This window comes from Nyctibius grandis, chromosome 18 (assembly GCF_013368605.1).
Source record: "Nyctibius grandis isolate bNycGra1 chromosome 18, bNycGra1.pri, whole genome shotgun sequence".
NCBI classification, from domain to species: domain Eukaryota; kingdom Metazoa; phylum Chordata; class Aves; order Nyctibiiformes; family Nyctibiidae; genus Nyctibius; species Nyctibius grandis.
The window spans coordinates 2867743-2884521 of NC_090675.1; the positions used below are offsets into that span (position 1 = coordinate 2867743).

Genomic DNA, 16779 nt, shown 5'->3' on the forward strand with positions numbered 1-16779 from the left:
GCGGGGCGCGGCAGCATGGCGGCGGGGGGGGGCCGCCTGCCGGCCGCCGCCGCCCTCACGCTGCTGCTGTCGCTCGGCGCCTCCGCGCCCGGGCTGCTGCGGGGTGTCCCCGCCGCCCGCTCCGCCGCCTCGCTGCGGCCCGCCGCCCTGCGCGCGGGGGAAGGTGAGCGGGGGCCGCCGGGGCGGAGCAGCCGCTGCCTCCTTGGCCCCTCCGCCTCGCCGGCCCCTTCCCCCGTGTCGGTCCCCCATTCCGGGCCTTCCCCGGATCCCCCTCGAGCCTTTGCTTCCCTCCTCTCCGCGCCTTCGCCGTTGTGCTGCCCTGAACCCCTTGGCGCTCTCCTCCTCAGCCCCCATTTCTGGGGAGTTCCTCACGTCCCGCCCCGAGCCTGCTGCTCCCTCCATGGCCCGCCTCTCTGGGCCTTCCCCGGGGCCCGCACTGTGCCCCTTGCTCCCCCCTCTCTAGCCCCTTCCCTGACCTGCACCGAGCCTGCTGGGCATCCATCTCAGCCCCTTTGTACCAGGCTGCTCCCCATCTCTGGCCCTTGACACTTTGCAGAGTGGGGGTATGCTGCTAGAAGCTTGAGGGATTTGCTTTCCTCAGTCCCTCTGGTATTCGCAGAACAGTTTTTTATCACACTTTTTAATTCCCATGTTCCTGCTCACCTCCGTGTAGTCATTTTTTTCAGCAGCCCAGTGCTCTGAGCTGATGGGTGAATTCTGCCATCTCCTCGCATGTCTCCAGTGGGGCAGGCAGGTTGCACCAGGTTATATCTTCCAACTGCTGTTTTTCTGGCAACGGGACTGAGGTTGGTGGGAGGGAGGTGGAGAACTCTCTGCCTCAGTCCTCACTGAGTGCCCAGGAGAACGGCTAACCAGAGAGCCTGGGAGCACTTCTGAGGTCTGATAACCTCCAGCCTGTTTTTTTTGTGAGGAAAAATCAGCCTTCTAGCAGTTTAAGAAGTATTTATCCCTTGAGCAAAATCATAGTTACCGTAACAATCATTTTTATGTCTCTTGCCTTCTCTTTCAATGAGACTCAAATTTACTACAGGTGCTGTTGCTTTTTTCCAGGCAGCTCCCCAGGAAGCAGCAAGAGTCAGTCCGTATGTCTGTGATACCCAAGACAGCACTCGTTTTAACTCTATTTGGTTATTTATGCCTGGTTTTAAAGGCCTCAAGTTCCTTCTCTTCTATGCCAGGGTAGAAATGAAGGCTATTAATTAATCCTGTAGCCTTGCTCTCCCTCTGCTCGAGCACGTCATTGTAGTGGTTTAAAACATATTCCTTGTTCCCTCTGCCTCTGTAATGTGCCGGTGTGCTCAGTTCACAGGTTGGTTACCTACATCTTTGTCTATGAGGACCTGATATCCTTGACCTGTGGTGCCATTATCATCTGGTATTTTGCCAGCAGCTTTGAGAAGAACGTTGGCACTGTGAAGCATTGCTTCCTCACCATCGCGTTTGCTGTCCTCTCTGCCCTCCTGTACCTCTTACTCGAGACTGTTGTCTCGAGGGTGTCAGAGATGGAAGATGCCAAAGGATTCATGCCAGTAGCTTTTGCTACGCTGGGTGTGTCCACCACCCGCTCGCGGATGAAGAGGACTCTGTTTTTTTGGGTTAGAGTTCCAGTGGTGCTGGTGCCATGGTTTATGCTCTGCATAGCGTGGTTTATCCCCCGCTCTTCTCTCTTGATCAACCTGTGTGGGCTCCTAGCTGGGGAAGCCTGTATCCTTTCCAAGTGCGAAGCCCTGAACCAGAGTGGGATGGCTTGTTCACGAGGGGGAGGACGTGCTGTGGTTCTCATTGCCAAGATGCACTGGCTTTATGGTGTTTCCTGGGCTCTTGCTCTGCATTAAAGACTCTCTGGCTTTGCTGGTCCTCATCACACCCAGTTCTGCATTTGTTTCTCACCTGGCTTTAGTGCACGCAGAGATCGTGGAGCTGAGAAGGGCGATGGTCTGTGAAGGTGGTGCGGGTTAGAACTGGGAGAATTCTCGAGGGAAGGTGTTTTGTGGCCAGAGGGAGCTTGCGTGTGGCTGCGTTAGAAACGGAGTGTGTTTTTTCTGCAGTCCTCCTTAACGTGCTGCTCGCTTCAGATGGCCTTGGCTACTGTTTCTGCTTGGATTTTCCAGAGTCGGTGGGCTCTAAGCTGGACCGGGTGTTCCCTTTCAGTCTGCTAAAGAGGATACCAGGGCTGAAATACATCCCAGCGTCCTTAGCAGAGAGAAGAGCTTTCGAAAGCAGCCAGTAAGTACAGGAGTTCCTGTGAAAGATCTTATGATATAGGGGAATGTGGAGGCATTAAATTGCCTTTAAAAGCTGTAATGTGCTTGTCGTGTTCAAATCCTGGGTGTTACGGGGAACTCACTGAACCACTGATGTTACACTAGTGCTGTGACTAATACGTTATCACACATTAACTCAACGAGGTCTTTCAGTGAAAGCTAAATTGAGATGAAAGACCTCTCATTTGCTGCAAGGGCAGTGTGCACACATGTGAAAGTATCACAGCTTGGCTGATGTGAAAGCTAAGTCATGCAGTTCTGCCCTAACCTTAGGACTTAGGCGTTTGTTCCCGGCTGTGTTGCTCCCTGGGGTGTGATCTTTATCTTTCGTTGCCCCGCCTCACTTCCCAGGAATGCTGTGAAGTGAGTTGTGTCCAAATCTACTAAAGCAGAGCATTATAAATTAAAGATGTGACTTATGAAGTTCAGTGTAGACCTTTCAAGGCGTGTTTTCAGTGTCAAGGCAAGATTGCTTTACTGAAAAGAAACCTTGGGGCCCGTGGCTGACGTTTGGGAATGGGTTTAAGTTTGTGTAACAAGCCATGAGAACTCACTTGTATTCTAAAAAGCATGAAAATCTAGGTCAATTTTTTTCCTGTTCTAACATGTCATTTCAGTTTCACAGAGGAAGGATGGTTTTCTATTAAAAGTTAAATTCTATGTATTGTTTAAGCCATCAGCTCACTGTAAAGTGTTCTTTGAAGTGGAAGCATTCCTAAGTGCTTGCATCTGCCCTCGCCCACGTGGAAACCATAAAAGAAACCCTTGCCTGCAGCAGGAGTGCACCCCAGATCCATGAGGGCACTCAAACGTGTGAGTGCTTGCAGGGGAGGCCGGGCAGATCCAGCAGCATTTGTGGTTTTACTCTCTGCCTTCTGTGCAAGTGCTTTTGGGAGGAGGGACTGTCCTGCTGCGTGCTGAGCCCCTGTCTGCACAGATTTAATGCTTCTGCTAGTAACTGTTGCGCACAGCATCTCAGATCTGTGTCTAAACCTGCTTTCTTTAGGTGAGATGACATAGATAGACTGTTCTGGCTCAAAGATATTTGCATAAACATTTGACTATCAAGCAGGGCGTGGGAAGGTGTTTCTAGGATGTTTCCATTTCTGCAGCTGAATTTGCATGTCTCTGTGTCTTAGACACAAGTTCTGTATGTGCTTCTGGGGCTTAATATTTATTATTTTGATTCTTATTCCCAACTAAGAGCTCTTGATGGTTTGGGTTTTGTTGGGTTTTTTTAAATTTTCATAAGACTTCAGGCATCAACTTGCCACCAGACAGGAGACATTTCTAGGACGTCCCGGCTTTGGCATCGTGTTTGTGTCCACAAATAAAAAAAACCCAAACCAAAAACCCAAACCAAACCCACATCCCAGATAAAAAAAAGAAATCCAAGCCCCAAAATCCCAGCGTGAACCAGTCTCTTATTCTTGCTGGGAATCTGGTGGTCATGGTCTTCATGAATATTGTCTTGATTCTCAGCACTCATTTAGTGTTGTGCGTGGGCTGAGCAGCACTCCTGAAGTCCCAGAGGCTTTGGCTTCTGGGCAGATTGCCTCTCTCTGGATAGTTTCGGTGGGATGAGTCATGCCTTCTGCTGGCAAAGGCTGTTTCTAGACCTTCTGAATGATTTATTTTATTTGTAACTATCTCCTCCTTCCCTTTTCGCTCTATACCCTGAGCTTTTACTCGCACCAAAGGCCTTTATGGCTTCTTGATAAATAACACTTGGCAGCTGTGACTTAGCAGATGTGTTGTTCAGTGGAAGGCAGGGAGGATGTGTACAGAGATCTTAAAGCATTGCAGTTTGGCTTGGATATTCCTTGCACAAGGAGACTTGGGGCCAAGAACTGTGCTCGTTCAGTGGGTGTGGAATTGGTGTGGGTTGGGACTGGGAGTATCTGTCCTGGGAGGTCAGTTAAACCTATTTTTACTCAAGTGCTGGTTATAATAAGAGCTTCTCTTGTTGTAGTGAGTCTGGCTGATGGATGGCAGTGACCTTTCTGAGCACTGGTCTGGAGGAAATCTACCCCCAGGGCACTTCCAGTGCTAATTAGGCAATGCCAGTTCTGAACACAGTGTAACCTCCTGTTTTCTTCCTGCCCAGGATTAACCCTGCGCCAGGTGCTTATCCCACACAAAGCTACTACTGCTCTTCGCCTCCAGCTCCTCCTGCTTTCCAGATGCAGCACCCCAGTGCCCACAGCTGTGCTCCAGGATGTGGCCATGCTCTGGGACACGGGGGATCTCAGCACGGCCACGCTGCAGGACACAGCCTCCCTTCTTCCCCCTGCCAAGCCACAGGTGCCTTCGGAGAGTGTTACTTGCAGGCCCACACTGGAGCCTCGCCCGGACACTGCTGCCAGCTGGGCAAGTTCTCTCCCCTGCAGCACGTGTGCCTGACCGATCCACAGACACCCGCAGGCGTGGGCCCCCCGGCTGGGCTTCAGCAACCATCAGGGTACCCAGCAGCCACAGTGGCTCCTGTTTCAGCTGAATTTTCAAGAATCCAGGTGGACTGATCCTCCAGAAAGCAGTGGGACTCTCATACCGTGGCAGGACTGCTGTATGATGCTCACACAGCAGTGCATTGCTGGCATCTTTGCTGTATCTGGCGTGACTGGTGGAATGGGTTGGTAGCTCCACTGTCGGCCATTCCCCTGCTCCCTGGTGCAGGCTACTTTAATTAATTTTCCTTTATAATTCTTTTTTCTTACTTTTTGATATTGCTGGGGGATGGGGACTGTATCATGTCTGTGCGCTTCTCATCTTTTTGGAGTCTTTTTTTAAATTGCTGTATCTAGCAGCTGCCTTTTTCCATGCTGCTGCTAGAGATACAGTGCATCAGCTCCCCGACTCAAGCTAGGAGGCTAATTGTCGAAACACTGGACTAATCTGGGGTTTCACCAGGCTGCAGGAAGAAGGACATGTCCCATCTACACTGAGGCTCTTGTTCACAGGTGTGATGGAGCTAGGACCCAAAAGAGGTTGAAATCATGGAAGCCTTAATTTATAACTTAATATTTGAGTGGAGGAGGACAGATACCTGTTCTACTAGTGACTTCGCTAAGCGCCTGCCTTGAAGGGGGCTTGTTAAACCAGGGCAGGGGCAAGAGGACAGAATAGAGAACACCCTTTTATGCCCCCCAAAGCACAGCTCTAAGTTGCTGAAGGTCCTTCTTAGCTGCAGTCTGTGCATGCATCAACATGTGCCTTCATTATCTGATAGCACCGCCCTAGCTTAGCCTGTGTTGCCAGCTCTTGTCGATCAGGCAACCTCGGATGCAGGCAAAGACTCTTCAATAAGGGATTTTGGGCATTTGTGGAGCAAATGTATATAAATCCAAGGAGCTGGAAGGGACCTTAACAATGGGTTAGAAGAATTAACTGGAACGTAGCAATTCCATTGGGGGTGTTCATACTGCTCAGCTTTAGATGTCTCAGCCACCAATATTAGCACAATCTCTCTGTTTTCTTCAGAGCTGCTGGAAAGGTGTGTGGGAGAGGGGAGTTTTCAGCAAGGGATTCAGAGCAGGATGCAGTGCTTGCTGCCTGTGGCAGTAACGAAGGAGTTTGGTCGAGTTGGTGGGACTTGAGCTTTATTTCCAGCTGTGTAGCTGCTGTACTGTGCCATGCCCAGGAGGAATCTGCTGTCTCTGTGTCTGTAAATCAGCCAGAATCTCAGCTATCGCTCTTGACTCTTTGCTTAGAGTTTTGTTGTGCTCCAAAGAAAAAACCAAAGTGCTACATGAAGGACAAAGTGCCATTACTGCTCTTGGAGATGTTCTTGCAGTGCCTAACGTGTCCCCCACAAACCACCATGGCCTCGTGGGTCTTCCATGCTATCAGTGAGCCCGGGCTCATGGGCAGCATTGGCAGCTGGAGGATGCAGCAATTTGGGAACCAGCCTGGAGCTGGTGGGACGTCTGGAGTTGGTGGCCTGCTCCATCTCCTTCCTGATTGTTTCACACCTCCGTGGGATCACAAGTGGACTTGACTTCATGGTTCTGTTTTTCCTGCTGACACCAATTGCATTGAACATATTTAGTGTGGAGCAAGAACAGGGTAAGATGCTTGTTCAGAACTTAAAAGCATATTTTTAATACCAGGAAAGAAATGCTAGAGATAACATTGAAATGTTGATACTCCGCTCTCATTAGTGCCTTGATTTTCCTCCTTCTGAGATCCTTGTCTGTAAACCTAGGAATTTTATCACTGTTTTTTTCCAGAAACATGCAGAAGGGTGATGAGGACTGGTAGCAATCGCAAATGTTGCATACCTCCAAATTGTAAACTTGAAACACAATCTGAAAGACAAACTGCTACGTCTCTGGGCTTGCTTTCAAGTGGGGAGCTGGAGCGTGCCCCTCCGGGTGGTGGGCCGGGTGTGACGGGGACTGTGGGGCAGGGTTGGGGGCGTCTGGTGGGTGCTAGCTGCGCGTCTGGCTGGTGGCGAAGGACACGCACTAGGGATGAGAGGTACTGTGCATTGGAGAACGCTTGTGGGGCTGGGAACCAGTTATTTTTCCTCTCCAACTGTTATCAGATTCACTCCCTGCAGAGGCATCAAAGGGGTGGTGTGTTTCCAGGGAGTAGTTTCATGGTTTTACAGAGGTAAAGGAAGCCCTGGCCTGTAAAAGTCACCGTAGTGTCACTGCCAGCAGCAAGAACAGCCCCAGGCTTGACTGGTGTGGGGAGCATCAGCACACCTCCTCTCAGCAGGTAAGGGGGACCCCTTGGCCCCGGCAGCGGAGGGACATGCCCGTGTGTGAGGGAGCAGGTGCCAGCCACTAACCTTTCCATGCTGGGACAAGGCAACGGCCACAGCCTTGTGGGTGAGCCCTGGGGATGGGCACAAAACCACAGTTTGGGTTTTTTCCTTCTGCTCCCAGCTCGTTTGTGAGCTGCTTGGTGAGCTTGGCAGATCACTTGGTCGCTCTGATCTCTACGGCTTCCACCATGTCCCCAGGGCTGCTCTCAGTCCAGCTGCACGACTGCCACGGCACCTACCTGTCGCTTACAATGTTGTACCTGTGTTCAGTGGCCTTCAGACAGACGTTTGCGAAGATAAAGATTTTTTTTTTAAGGTGAAGTCAGTTCCCTGCCTTTGCTGAGAGCAGCCGTTTCACAGTGAAACGCTGTTGTATAAATTGGCCAAGGACCTTCTGCTTCTCCAGCAGCAGAGTCCAAGCAAGTCCCAGGTCCTCAGGGCTGGTGGCAAACCCACAACTCCTCACCCAGGGAAGCAAAATTACTGGGAGAGAGAGAAGGGGTCGGGATGAGACATTTGCAAATGTATCTGAAAGCTGAAAGGAGGAGTTAAATTTGTAAGAGAGGGAGGGAAAAATCATCAGCTCATCGGGCTTTGGCACTTGCGTGAGCTCACAGCGACGTTACTGATCACACGTTGCAATACCATGTCATTTCCTTGGAGGGGAGACAGAGAATTAGAGTTGCTGAAGCAGGAAACAAAGAAAAAAAGGAGGAAAAAAAAAAAAAAAGGAAAAACTCCATAAACCCCCAGTTCAGCCTGGGATAGCTGCCCCTGAAGGTTTGTATTTTGTGACTCTGGTGCTTTCTCAGTAAACTGGCACTCCTTTCGATGTTAGGATTGCATCTGCCCCGGAGGCAGGGTGCCCAGGGAGTCTGGAAAGCCCCTTGGGTTGCCCCCGTGTCCTCGGGTGTCACTGCAGGGTGACAAGAGTCCAGGGATGAGCACTGGGAGCTGAGCTGGCTGTTTCCGTGTGCTGGGGGCAGTGGTCCTGCTGCAGAAGGGATGCTCTGGGAGAGCCTGGCTCCATCCACTCTGCTCTTCTGCACCCACAGTGGTGCCAGAGAAAAGGGGTTGGGGGTACACGGGGAAGCAGAACCCACTTGGGCCTACATCAAGTCCGGCCTTCCCCGCCAGGAGCAGAAGGGATGGGCTGTGCCATAATGCCTGTCCCCACTCCGGACACTTGATGGCCCAGGGATGACCCCAAACCATGGGCCAGCTCTGTCCTGATGTCCCCTCAGGGCTGGTGCAGGCGCATCCTGGCTGCTGCCATCTTTAACCCGCGGCCATTTACCCCACGGGGGATGGTCACGGACTGGAGTCACCCTGGGGAGCTTCCACGGGGTCAATCCCAGAGCCAATGCGGGTGGCAGCGGTGCCGGGGCAGCCCCACGCCCCTGAGCCCTCTGCTGGGATGCTGTCGTGAAAGGGGGTGTCCCTGCAGCCCCAGGCATCGCTACCCCAGAGCCGGTGCTTTTTGGGCCAGTGCCCTGCCTTGCACCCCTCCTGGCCCTTCGGGTGCCGGCCGGCTTGGCCACCACAGACTTTGCACCTTCCCCGAGGGTTTTATTGACTCTGAAGTGAGTGTCAACACAGTGACAGTGGCAGGACCATGACCTCGTACGTGCCAGCGCCTGGCTGGCCGAGGGAGGGGAGCCAGCCCCCGGGTGACCCCTGTGCAATGCCAAGGGCCGGGGCCCTGGCTGTGGGGCTGCTCGGTGGGGGTCGGGGCAAGCTGCGTTCCTGGCTTTGGCCAGGCTGGGCTTGGCGGAGTCGTGACCCAGCTTCACAAAACAAGGAGGGAGGAGAGCACCAGTCCCTTGGTGCCCGCGGGAGCCGGGGTCTGGGGGTCCGGGTTGTGAAACCTCTCCTGTGGGACAGCTGGGGACATTTCCGGAGCTGCTTGTGCAACTCCCCGTGGTGGCAGCAGGAGAAAGGCCTCCCCGAAGCACCCGAGACTTCTGGTTTGCGGTTAAATCAGGGGCCTTCGCTGGCCCTGGCTGTGAGCTGGCCAGGCGGAGCAGCCCCTCCTGCCCACGGAGGGGTGGCGGTGACCTGCGGCTGGGTGCCAGCCCCTGCCCCGGGGCAGCCAGCCTCGGGGGGGCTGGGGGGCACCGCGCCGCCCCCGTGCACAGCCACGGCCGGGGCTCCCGGCGCGGCCAGGGCCAGTGTCCAACGCGGCTTCGCACCCAGACCCCAAACCTTGACCCCACCTTGACCCCAGTGCTGGCCCCAACCCTGACCCCGACCCCCTGCTTGCACCCCACCGTGACCTCTGACCCCAGCCCTCCGCACCCTGACCCCCACCCTTCACCACACCGCACCCTCATCCTAACCCCCTCCCCTGCACCCCCAGCCCACCCCGACCTCTGACCCCGGCACCCCGACCGCTCCCTGACGCCTGCCTTGACCCTTGACCCCAGCCCCCCGCCATGCCCCTAACCCCTCCCCAGCGCTCCCTGTCCCTTTAAGACCGTGGGGTTGTACCAACCGCGCCGCCGCAGAGAGGGGGGATCTCCTCCAGCGGAAGCGCTCGCAGCCCATTCGTGAGCAGCGGGGGCGGAGCGTGTTCCCCCCCCACCTCCTCCCGCGCGTGTGCCCGGGTGGCGCCATCCCCGCTACGTGCCGGCCGCGCCGGGGCTGCGGGCGGCGCCGCCAGCGTCGGATGGGCCGGGGCGGTGGGTGCTGCGTGGTGGGCCCTTGGGGGGGTGGTCCGGGGATGGCGGGCGGCTTCCGGGTGAACCGGGGCCCTGGGTCGGTCCCCTGTGGCTAAAGGGAGGGTGGGCCCGGGGGTGCCCTGTGACTGAGGGGGGTCGGGCTGGGACAGCGGGGTCCTGTGTGATGGAGAGGGGAGGGCTCGGGTGAGCGGGCCGCTTGTTATATGGGGGGACTGGTGTGACTGGGCCCCCTGTTATTGGGAGGACTGGGGGGCTGGTGTGAGTGGTCCCCTTGTTGTTCGGGGGGAGGTTGATGCGACTGGACCCTCTGTTATTTGGGGGGGGACTGGGATGACTGGAGCTCCCTGTTATTGGGGGGCTGGGATGAGTGGGCCCCTTGTTATTTGGGGCGTGGGGGGGTGCCCTGTCGTGCCTGGCTCGCTGGGGGCTGTGGGGCAGGGGGTTTGCCAGCACCCAGGTGCCAGGGTCTCTGCCATGGGTGCGATGCAGGGCGGGAGCCAGCGCTTGGGGCCCTGCCTGCCCCCCACACTGCTCCCTGCCGCAGGTCCTGGGCTGGCAGCCAGGGAGAGGGGTGCTCCGGGGTGATGTCTGCCCTGCCTCGCTGCCACAGCACGCTGGAGGGTTGCTTGTACTCACCCCGTGCCCGGCTGTTGCTGGTTAAAAGCCTTCAATGAACTTCTTTTTCTGGCCCTTCTCTGCATAAAGTTATTCCCGGCATCTGGCTGACACTTTTGCTGGTTTGCTGTTATTCTGTCTATTTCTCTTCATAAACTTTTGGAGTGTTGGAGGACTGGTTTTCCCTGTCTTTTCCTCGTGGAATTGCTTTGGAGAGTGAAGTTATCCCTTTAGGGAATGTGCTTGTCAAAGGAAATGATGGAGAACTCCCTGTTTGGGAATAGTAAAGCTGGAGGGGGTGAAGAGACCTGGATTTCGGGGTTGGGAGTTAGTCATCATCGTGGAACTGATTATTAGGAAGTCATCTAATTTGCAGGATAAGCACAGCTGGCACAACTTGGAGCATGCTTTGGTCTGCCAGTGTTTAGACCATGGGTTAGCTTGGGTTAGCTTTCAGAGTGAGAAAAGAAATAGTAATGCTCGGTGGAGTGCGTATAGAGAAGAGGGATCATTGAGGTGTTCTGCCTAATTGGAATTAATTTGGAAAACTGAAATGGGGTTGCACTTACACAGCTCTTTTTAAAAAGCAGAAACGTATCCAGTTGAGAAGCTGGAAAAGTACAAGGAAGGTTCAAGTCTCTGTTTCTGAATTCTGAAGGTGAAACAGTGTTGGTGAGGACATCCGTCCTTCTGTAGGGCTTTGTGTGCCCCGTAGTGAGGAGCTGCGGGATTTTAGTTGGTAGCCAACAGAGCTGGGCTTAGCGGGGTGCACTGGTGTACACACCCCTACTGCTAGATAGCAGGAAATGTGCTTTCAGTATTTCTGTAGTTCTCTGAGAAATCCTGATGAGCTGTTGTGCACGTGAAAAGCAAACTTGCAGGTGAATCTGGTGCAGGTGAGGAAATGGGTGTTTTGTTGGGGAAGGGCTGGTGAGCCAGGCCACTCCTGGAGAAGCTGACGTTGTCCCAGTGCAGCTCTCTGTTTTCCTGCAGATGCATCTTGTGATGGTTGATTGCTCTGAAACAGGGTGTGCACGACACAGCGTGTCTGGATTTGGAGAGTCCTCTGTGTTGCATGTGGACGTGAGGATGCTCGAGAACTCTATTGCAAAACACTTTCCCATAAAGCAGGGAAGAAGCAGGGAGGATACCATCACCACAGGAAAAAAGCCTGACACAACTGAGCACTTTCTTTTAATCTAGCGTAAAAGCCTTGGAGAGTAAGGTGAAGAGTGGGCAGGAAGGAGGAGGTAGAGTCACCGGCTTAGCCCTCTGTTAATTAGTCCTGCTGTAATTGTGACAGAGTAAAACCCTCTTGCTTTGCATCACTTTCTGTTCAGTCAATAATCTCTGGGCTGGTGCCTTCTGGGTAGCCAGAGTTAAGCAAGTGAGTGCCTTCTGCAACTTTTAGTTTATGTCTTCCAAAGCAGCTGGAGGAGCTCGACGGGGCCGTACGACCAAAACTCCTTGTCCCGAGGGAAGCTTTCCCCGCTGTTTGCTGCCCTTCGTGCTGGAGCTCACGGGCCCCATCAGCGCTTGCTTGCGGAGCCGTTGGTGCAAGGTAACCTCTCTCTTTTGAGCGTTGCGGGCTGTGGAGCAGCTGTGGATGGAGTCGGGTTTGGGGAGGTTGGCTGGCAGCGAGACCTGACAGGCCGGGAGTTCATCCGCAGCAAATGCGGCACGTGGAACTGTGTCTGGACTGAAATCTCCTTTGATCTTTACTCTTCCCTTTGGCTGTTGCAACGCAGCCAAGATAACGTATTTGCTCAGGGACTGAGCGACTAGGGAAAAGGCTTCCCTGCTCAGCTCTGCGCTCCTGACATCTCCTCCTCATCCCTTTCCTCTGGGGTAAAAGAAAGCCACCCGGCAGCTGCCTCCGCTGACACTGAACTTTGTTCTGTTTCTTGACGTGGGCTCTCGTACCTCTAAAAGCACGGTTCGTAGAACTTGCATAAGTTGCTTTCCCAATGCAATCATTTGATCCGAGTGATGAGATTACTTTATACACGCTATTGTTGAGAGTGAGTCAAGAGCCCTGCAGTGAGAGGTGCACCTCTGCCAAGGCTGGGTTTTTTATGGGGTTTGAAATTTCATCCATCAGAACAAATAATTACAGGCTGCTCCTAATCTCTTGCTGCTTCTCCCCAAGTAAACAGTCAAGTCGATTGTGTGCTGCTGATCAGTCATGGAATCCAGAAAGGGCGGAAGAGGAGCGCTTGTATCTCTGATAGCTTCTCTAGGGCCACGAGTCCAAAGAGTGGCTGAGTTTGACCTACAGTGGCAGATTATTGTAGCATTCTTGATCAGTTATCAGCCACTTCTGGGCCTCCAGTTATTCCTTTGCAAGGAATAACATAGAATTATTGACGAATTTTCCTTTCCCTTCTTGCTGTATGGAGTAGGAGATGGGGAGGTTTGGAGTTAAAGATGGGGTTGGATTTTCCTCCTTGGAAAATCTGGCTCTGGCAGTGCATGTGCAAGTCTGCTGGGATGGTTTAGTAGTCTGTCTTTGCAGTGCTGGCAAGTACGCTGGATCTTGCTGCGTGGTTGCTTGTGAAATGCATCTATTGACTTGCTGTCACCGGTCATTGCTCGCATCTCTCGATTCTAGCTAACTTCACGCTTTGGAGGAGCAAGCCTGCGAGGATTGTGCAAGCCCTGGTTGTGTAACAGGGCTGCGTGCGTAACCGCTGGAGGTAGGAGGAGCAGCTCGTCTTAGGAAGGGAAAGAAATATCCCGTATCAAATATCTTCTGTTCATGATGACTGTACTGGGGTGGGAGTGTGGAGTTGGAGAGCTGCAGTTTTTGCAACTCAGGATCAGCCTTTCAGCCTGTGACCCCACTTATTCCCTGCCTGACTTGTCTGTTGTCCTGTGGCCTTGTGTCCCTTTTTGGCCCAGGGATACCCGCTTTGGGTACGGGATTGATGTTCTGGGGTCTGCTGGTGCAGGTGGTTGGGTGTGATTGCAGGGGACTGGGCTGGGTAGTTGTCTGTATGTCCCAAATGTTCAAAAAACTAGAATACAGCTCAGGTTGCCTTACCCACAGCGGGCAGGGAGGCTCACAGGGTGACTGCACACACTTCTAATAGGGCAGCCAGATGTGAAGCCTGGGTCTGCGACCAGGAGGAGAGCTCTCTTGCTGAGTTACCACATGATGTAAGGATTGTGCAGTAACACCTCCTTCCCGTACAGCAACATAGGAGACAGGCATGTAATGTCTGAAAAGCTCTCGTGTACTCAGAGGAGAGCTACCTTATAAATACAAAATGTCCCAGTTCCATACAAACAGTGCTTGGTTTTCTTTAAATAAATAAATCCCCAAAACACACTGTTCTAATCAGAGGTTTTTATAGTTCTTAAACCTTTGCGTGATCTGTTTAACCATGTGCCTCTGATGCTCTTCCAGCTGTTAGTTTCAAAGGAAACCTTCCAAACAAGAACAACATTAGAGGGTTTTGCTGTCCAAACTTTTCCTGGTGGAAGAGGTCAAAGTCTGTGGCTACCAGCCCTGTCTGTCGTGCTCCCCTCCCTGTAGTGGCTGCAGGCAAAATCACAGCTTATCACACCCTCTGCAAATGCAGGCAGGGGGGAGGCAAACGGCTGGTTTGGAGGAGGATCGTTGTCACTGAACTTCCACCTGTGGCGACACTTACAGAAGAGGCTGCTGAAAAAATACCATATTCCCCTCTTGATCCTAAAAAAACAGGACCTGAACCATGCAAAATACATGCCTCGGCGGGTTGCTCCTGAGATTTTGTGGCATAGCCCTCTGAGCACTTGGTTTGGCTGAGTGGTGTCCACAGCAGTTGGCAGAAGGGTGGTCTAAAACTCCTGCAGTCTTGTCCCAGCTCCCAAACACTGGCTGTGCTGAGACCCCTGTTCCACTGTCAAACGATACCTGAAGCATGGTGCACTGATTTTGTCCCCCCCGAGGAAGGGAGGCTGGGGAGCAGTATTAATTAGCAGAGGGTTCACTTTACCTGCTGTTCTCAGGTTTTGTTTATCCTGTAATCCTGAACACTTTTTTCTGTGCTGGCTCGTGTTAATCTGCGTGAAAGAAGGTGTTCAGGTGCCAAAGCTGGTGAGATGCCTCACATCCTTGTGTAAATGTTGAGAGAGGGGCTTTTAGCTGGTGAAAGGAAGGGTGCAAATTCAGTCATTGTGGGTTGCTTTCTTTTAAGGCAGCCTGGCAAGTTTGAATTCCTTTTTGCGTTGGATAATGCTTTAAGTGCTTTGGTTCCGTGTACTGGGCTTACAGCATAGCCCCACCTTGGTGTACCCATGGGGTAGAGCTGCTTTCTGGCTCAGAGAAACCGTTCCTCTTGTTCTCTTCCTTGCTTTTACAGCTGCTCTGCTGTCCTTGAATAAGAACTATTGGCCATAAAAAAATCCCAGTGTGACAGTGAAAGCTCAAATATGCAGTATTTCAAGCTCCAGACTGACTGATGCGCGCTCTGCATCTGTCCCGTGCCTAAAATAGAAGTTCTGCCGAGGTCTGAGCTGGTGTGTCAAGGTCTGGTTAGAAGGGACCTTGCACAGCGAGAGTCATTTGTTCTGTTTCACCAAAAAAAAAGTAGCTTTGAGTGGGGTGTGTGTTTGTTCCCCCTGCTTGAGGTGCTGCTGCAGCCAAGTCCTCTGTTTAGACTGGGGTTTCTGAGTAGCTGGAAGTGCCGAGAAGGCCCGTGGAGAGTCACTTTCCCAGTATTGTGTGAAAAAGGCACTCTGCTGCTTTCCACCCTTCTTCACTGAGCTGATGGTGGTTAATGGGATGTCGTGGGATGTGCTGGGATTTTTTTTTAAATACGTGGGAAGAAAGTGATATGGAAGTGCTAGACGTAGTGAGCCTTCCTGCGTAGGGAAAGCCAAACCTTGTGGTTGCAGGCACTGGTGAAAGCCAGCCCTGGCCCACCGCTCGTTATCGCTGTGATGAGGAAAGCACGCCTTTGGCTCGCTGTGTGTGGTGGTCGCCCTGTTTCACAGCAAGCATCACCATGGGTGCTCGAGCTGAGGCTGATGGGGTGAGGAAGCGGCGAGGTTTCCCCAGTGCAGCCTCCAGGAACTCATCTGTAGGGTGAGCCCACCCAAAGCAGGGAGCCTGTGCAGACCAGACCGAGCGTGGCCACTCATCTGCCCAAGACCAAAGGCCCCTTCTCAAGGGGAGACACGATCTCTGCCGGCAGAGCTACACAGAAAAGGCTAATCCGAGGGCTGCTGAAGGCAATGTTAAATAACGTGGATCTGAGTGCCAGCTTCAATGGTCTGCTTTTGTTCTGGAAAGGACTGCTCTTCTTGCCAGGTCTCCTTTTACTAAAAAGGAAGAGAAAAGAGCTAATTTGAGGCTTGCCGAGGGCAGTAACTGGCACAGGCTGATGTAAACAGAATTTCTTATTCTAATCAGTTGCATTCATACCTGAAGAGGAATGAGAGGTGATCTGGTTTTGCTCCAAGGGTCTCCTGGCCTATACAGGGAAGTCCTCACTGCCGTGGGGTTCAGAAGAGACCGGGCACAGGAGTCTGGGCAGCAATGCCATCCCCACCACAGCCCTGCTCTCTTTCTGCTGCTGCTGACCCTCCTCCTTCCTTGTGGGCTTGTGTCTGCGGGGCTCCTCTTCCTGACACATCAGTAACCCTCCTGTCTTGTATCTTTAGTGGGTGAAAGAGGAAAACCCTTTGCTGGTCACAAGGCTTCATTCCTGTTTGTAAGCCACTCTCTTCCTTCTCCACCCCTGTGCAGAGCGACGGGGACTTGCTGCGGCTTCCTTCTGGTGCTGCTGTCTGTGCGAGCTCTCGACCAGCTTTGCAGGTGCCGTGGGAATAGGGACCTGTGAGAGGGCTGCTGGGTGGTTTTCTTTTTTTTTCCCTCATAGGTGTTTTATTTTGTTTTTTAAGTTAGTTTCTATTCATTTTGCAATTGTTCCTAAAGCTTGGGTTGCAGGTCGGTGCTGTGCAAAGAGAATGAGTTGGCTGCTCATTTCCACACTGTGTCCCCCCTCTGTCCTGAAGCTGTCTTCTGGGGCTGTGCCAGTGGAAATAACTGGTCTCAGGTTTAAAACTGTGTTGTGTTTTTTTTTTTTAAGGCTTCTTCTTGAGGCTGATCATATCCCTGATCTGTGTTGTGCCACGGTCCTGTGCAAGAATGGTCACCACCAGAGAAAGGGTGATCCCTGAGACAGGCCAGGCATGTGGTGGGGAGGGGGATCTGGTCATGCACACCCACCTGTACCCAGGAAATACAGATTGGTCCATGAGAAAAGTGGCTTTTGCAGATCTGGTGGCAATGCTGACATCCCCAGCCCCACAGAGCTTCCAGCGCTGGAAATCGTGGCAGCTGTGTTTCCGCTTCGTTCACTAGTGCAGTGCATGTGCTGAGTCAGTGACACGAGGGTCATCATCATGTGGCTGCAGAGAGCAAGGAGAGTGCTCT

The 16779-nt window shown here is 52.9% G+C and overlaps 2 protein-coding genes across 3 annotated transcripts in view; both read left to right on the forward strand.

The window, feature by feature from the left end:
* Positions 1 to 6593, forward strand: RHBDD2 (rhomboid domain containing 2). The gene is made up of 4 exons (XM_068415731.1): positions 1 to 163; positions 1324 to 1725; positions 2097 to 2247; positions 4393 to 6593. The coding sequence occupies exons 1-4, from the start codon at positions 16 to 18 to the stop codon at positions 4805 to 4807; spliced, it is 1116 nt and encodes a 371-aa protein (XP_068271832.1). The 5' UTR covers positions 1 to 15; the 3' UTR covers positions 4808 to 6593.
* A 3064-nt stretch (positions 6594 to 9657) lies between these two features.
* Positions 9658 to 16779, forward strand: part of POR (cytochrome p450 oxidoreductase) — a 29393-nt gene continuing 22271 nt past the window's right edge. Inside the window, exons 1-2 of one of the 2 annotated variants that reach the window (XM_068415505.1) lie at positions 9669 to 9737; positions 11783 to 11913. Coding sequence is in view for 1 of the 2 variants with exons in the window: in XM_068415504.1 (XP_068271605.1) it covers positions 9725 to 9737 (13 nt within the window). In the remaining variant the exon portion in view is untranslated. Of the gene's footprint in view, positions 9738 to 11782; positions 11914 to 16779 lie in introns of both variants that reach the window. The other variant, XM_068415504.1, reaches the window with a different exon arrangement.

Coding starts and splice junctions, on each gene's coding strand:
- RHBDD2 (XM_068415731.1), top strand. CDS start 16: ATGGCGGCGGGGGGGGGCCGCCTGCCGGCCGCCGCCGCCCTCACGCTG. Junction 1,726..2,096: donor GCTCCTAGCTGGGGAAGCCT/GTATCCTTTCCA, acceptor TGCTCGCTTCAG/ATGGCCTTGGCTACTGTTTC. Junction 2,248..4,392: donor AGAGCTTTCGAAAGCAGCCA/GTAAGTACAGGA, acceptor CTTCCTGCCCAG/GATTAACCCTGCGCCAGGTG.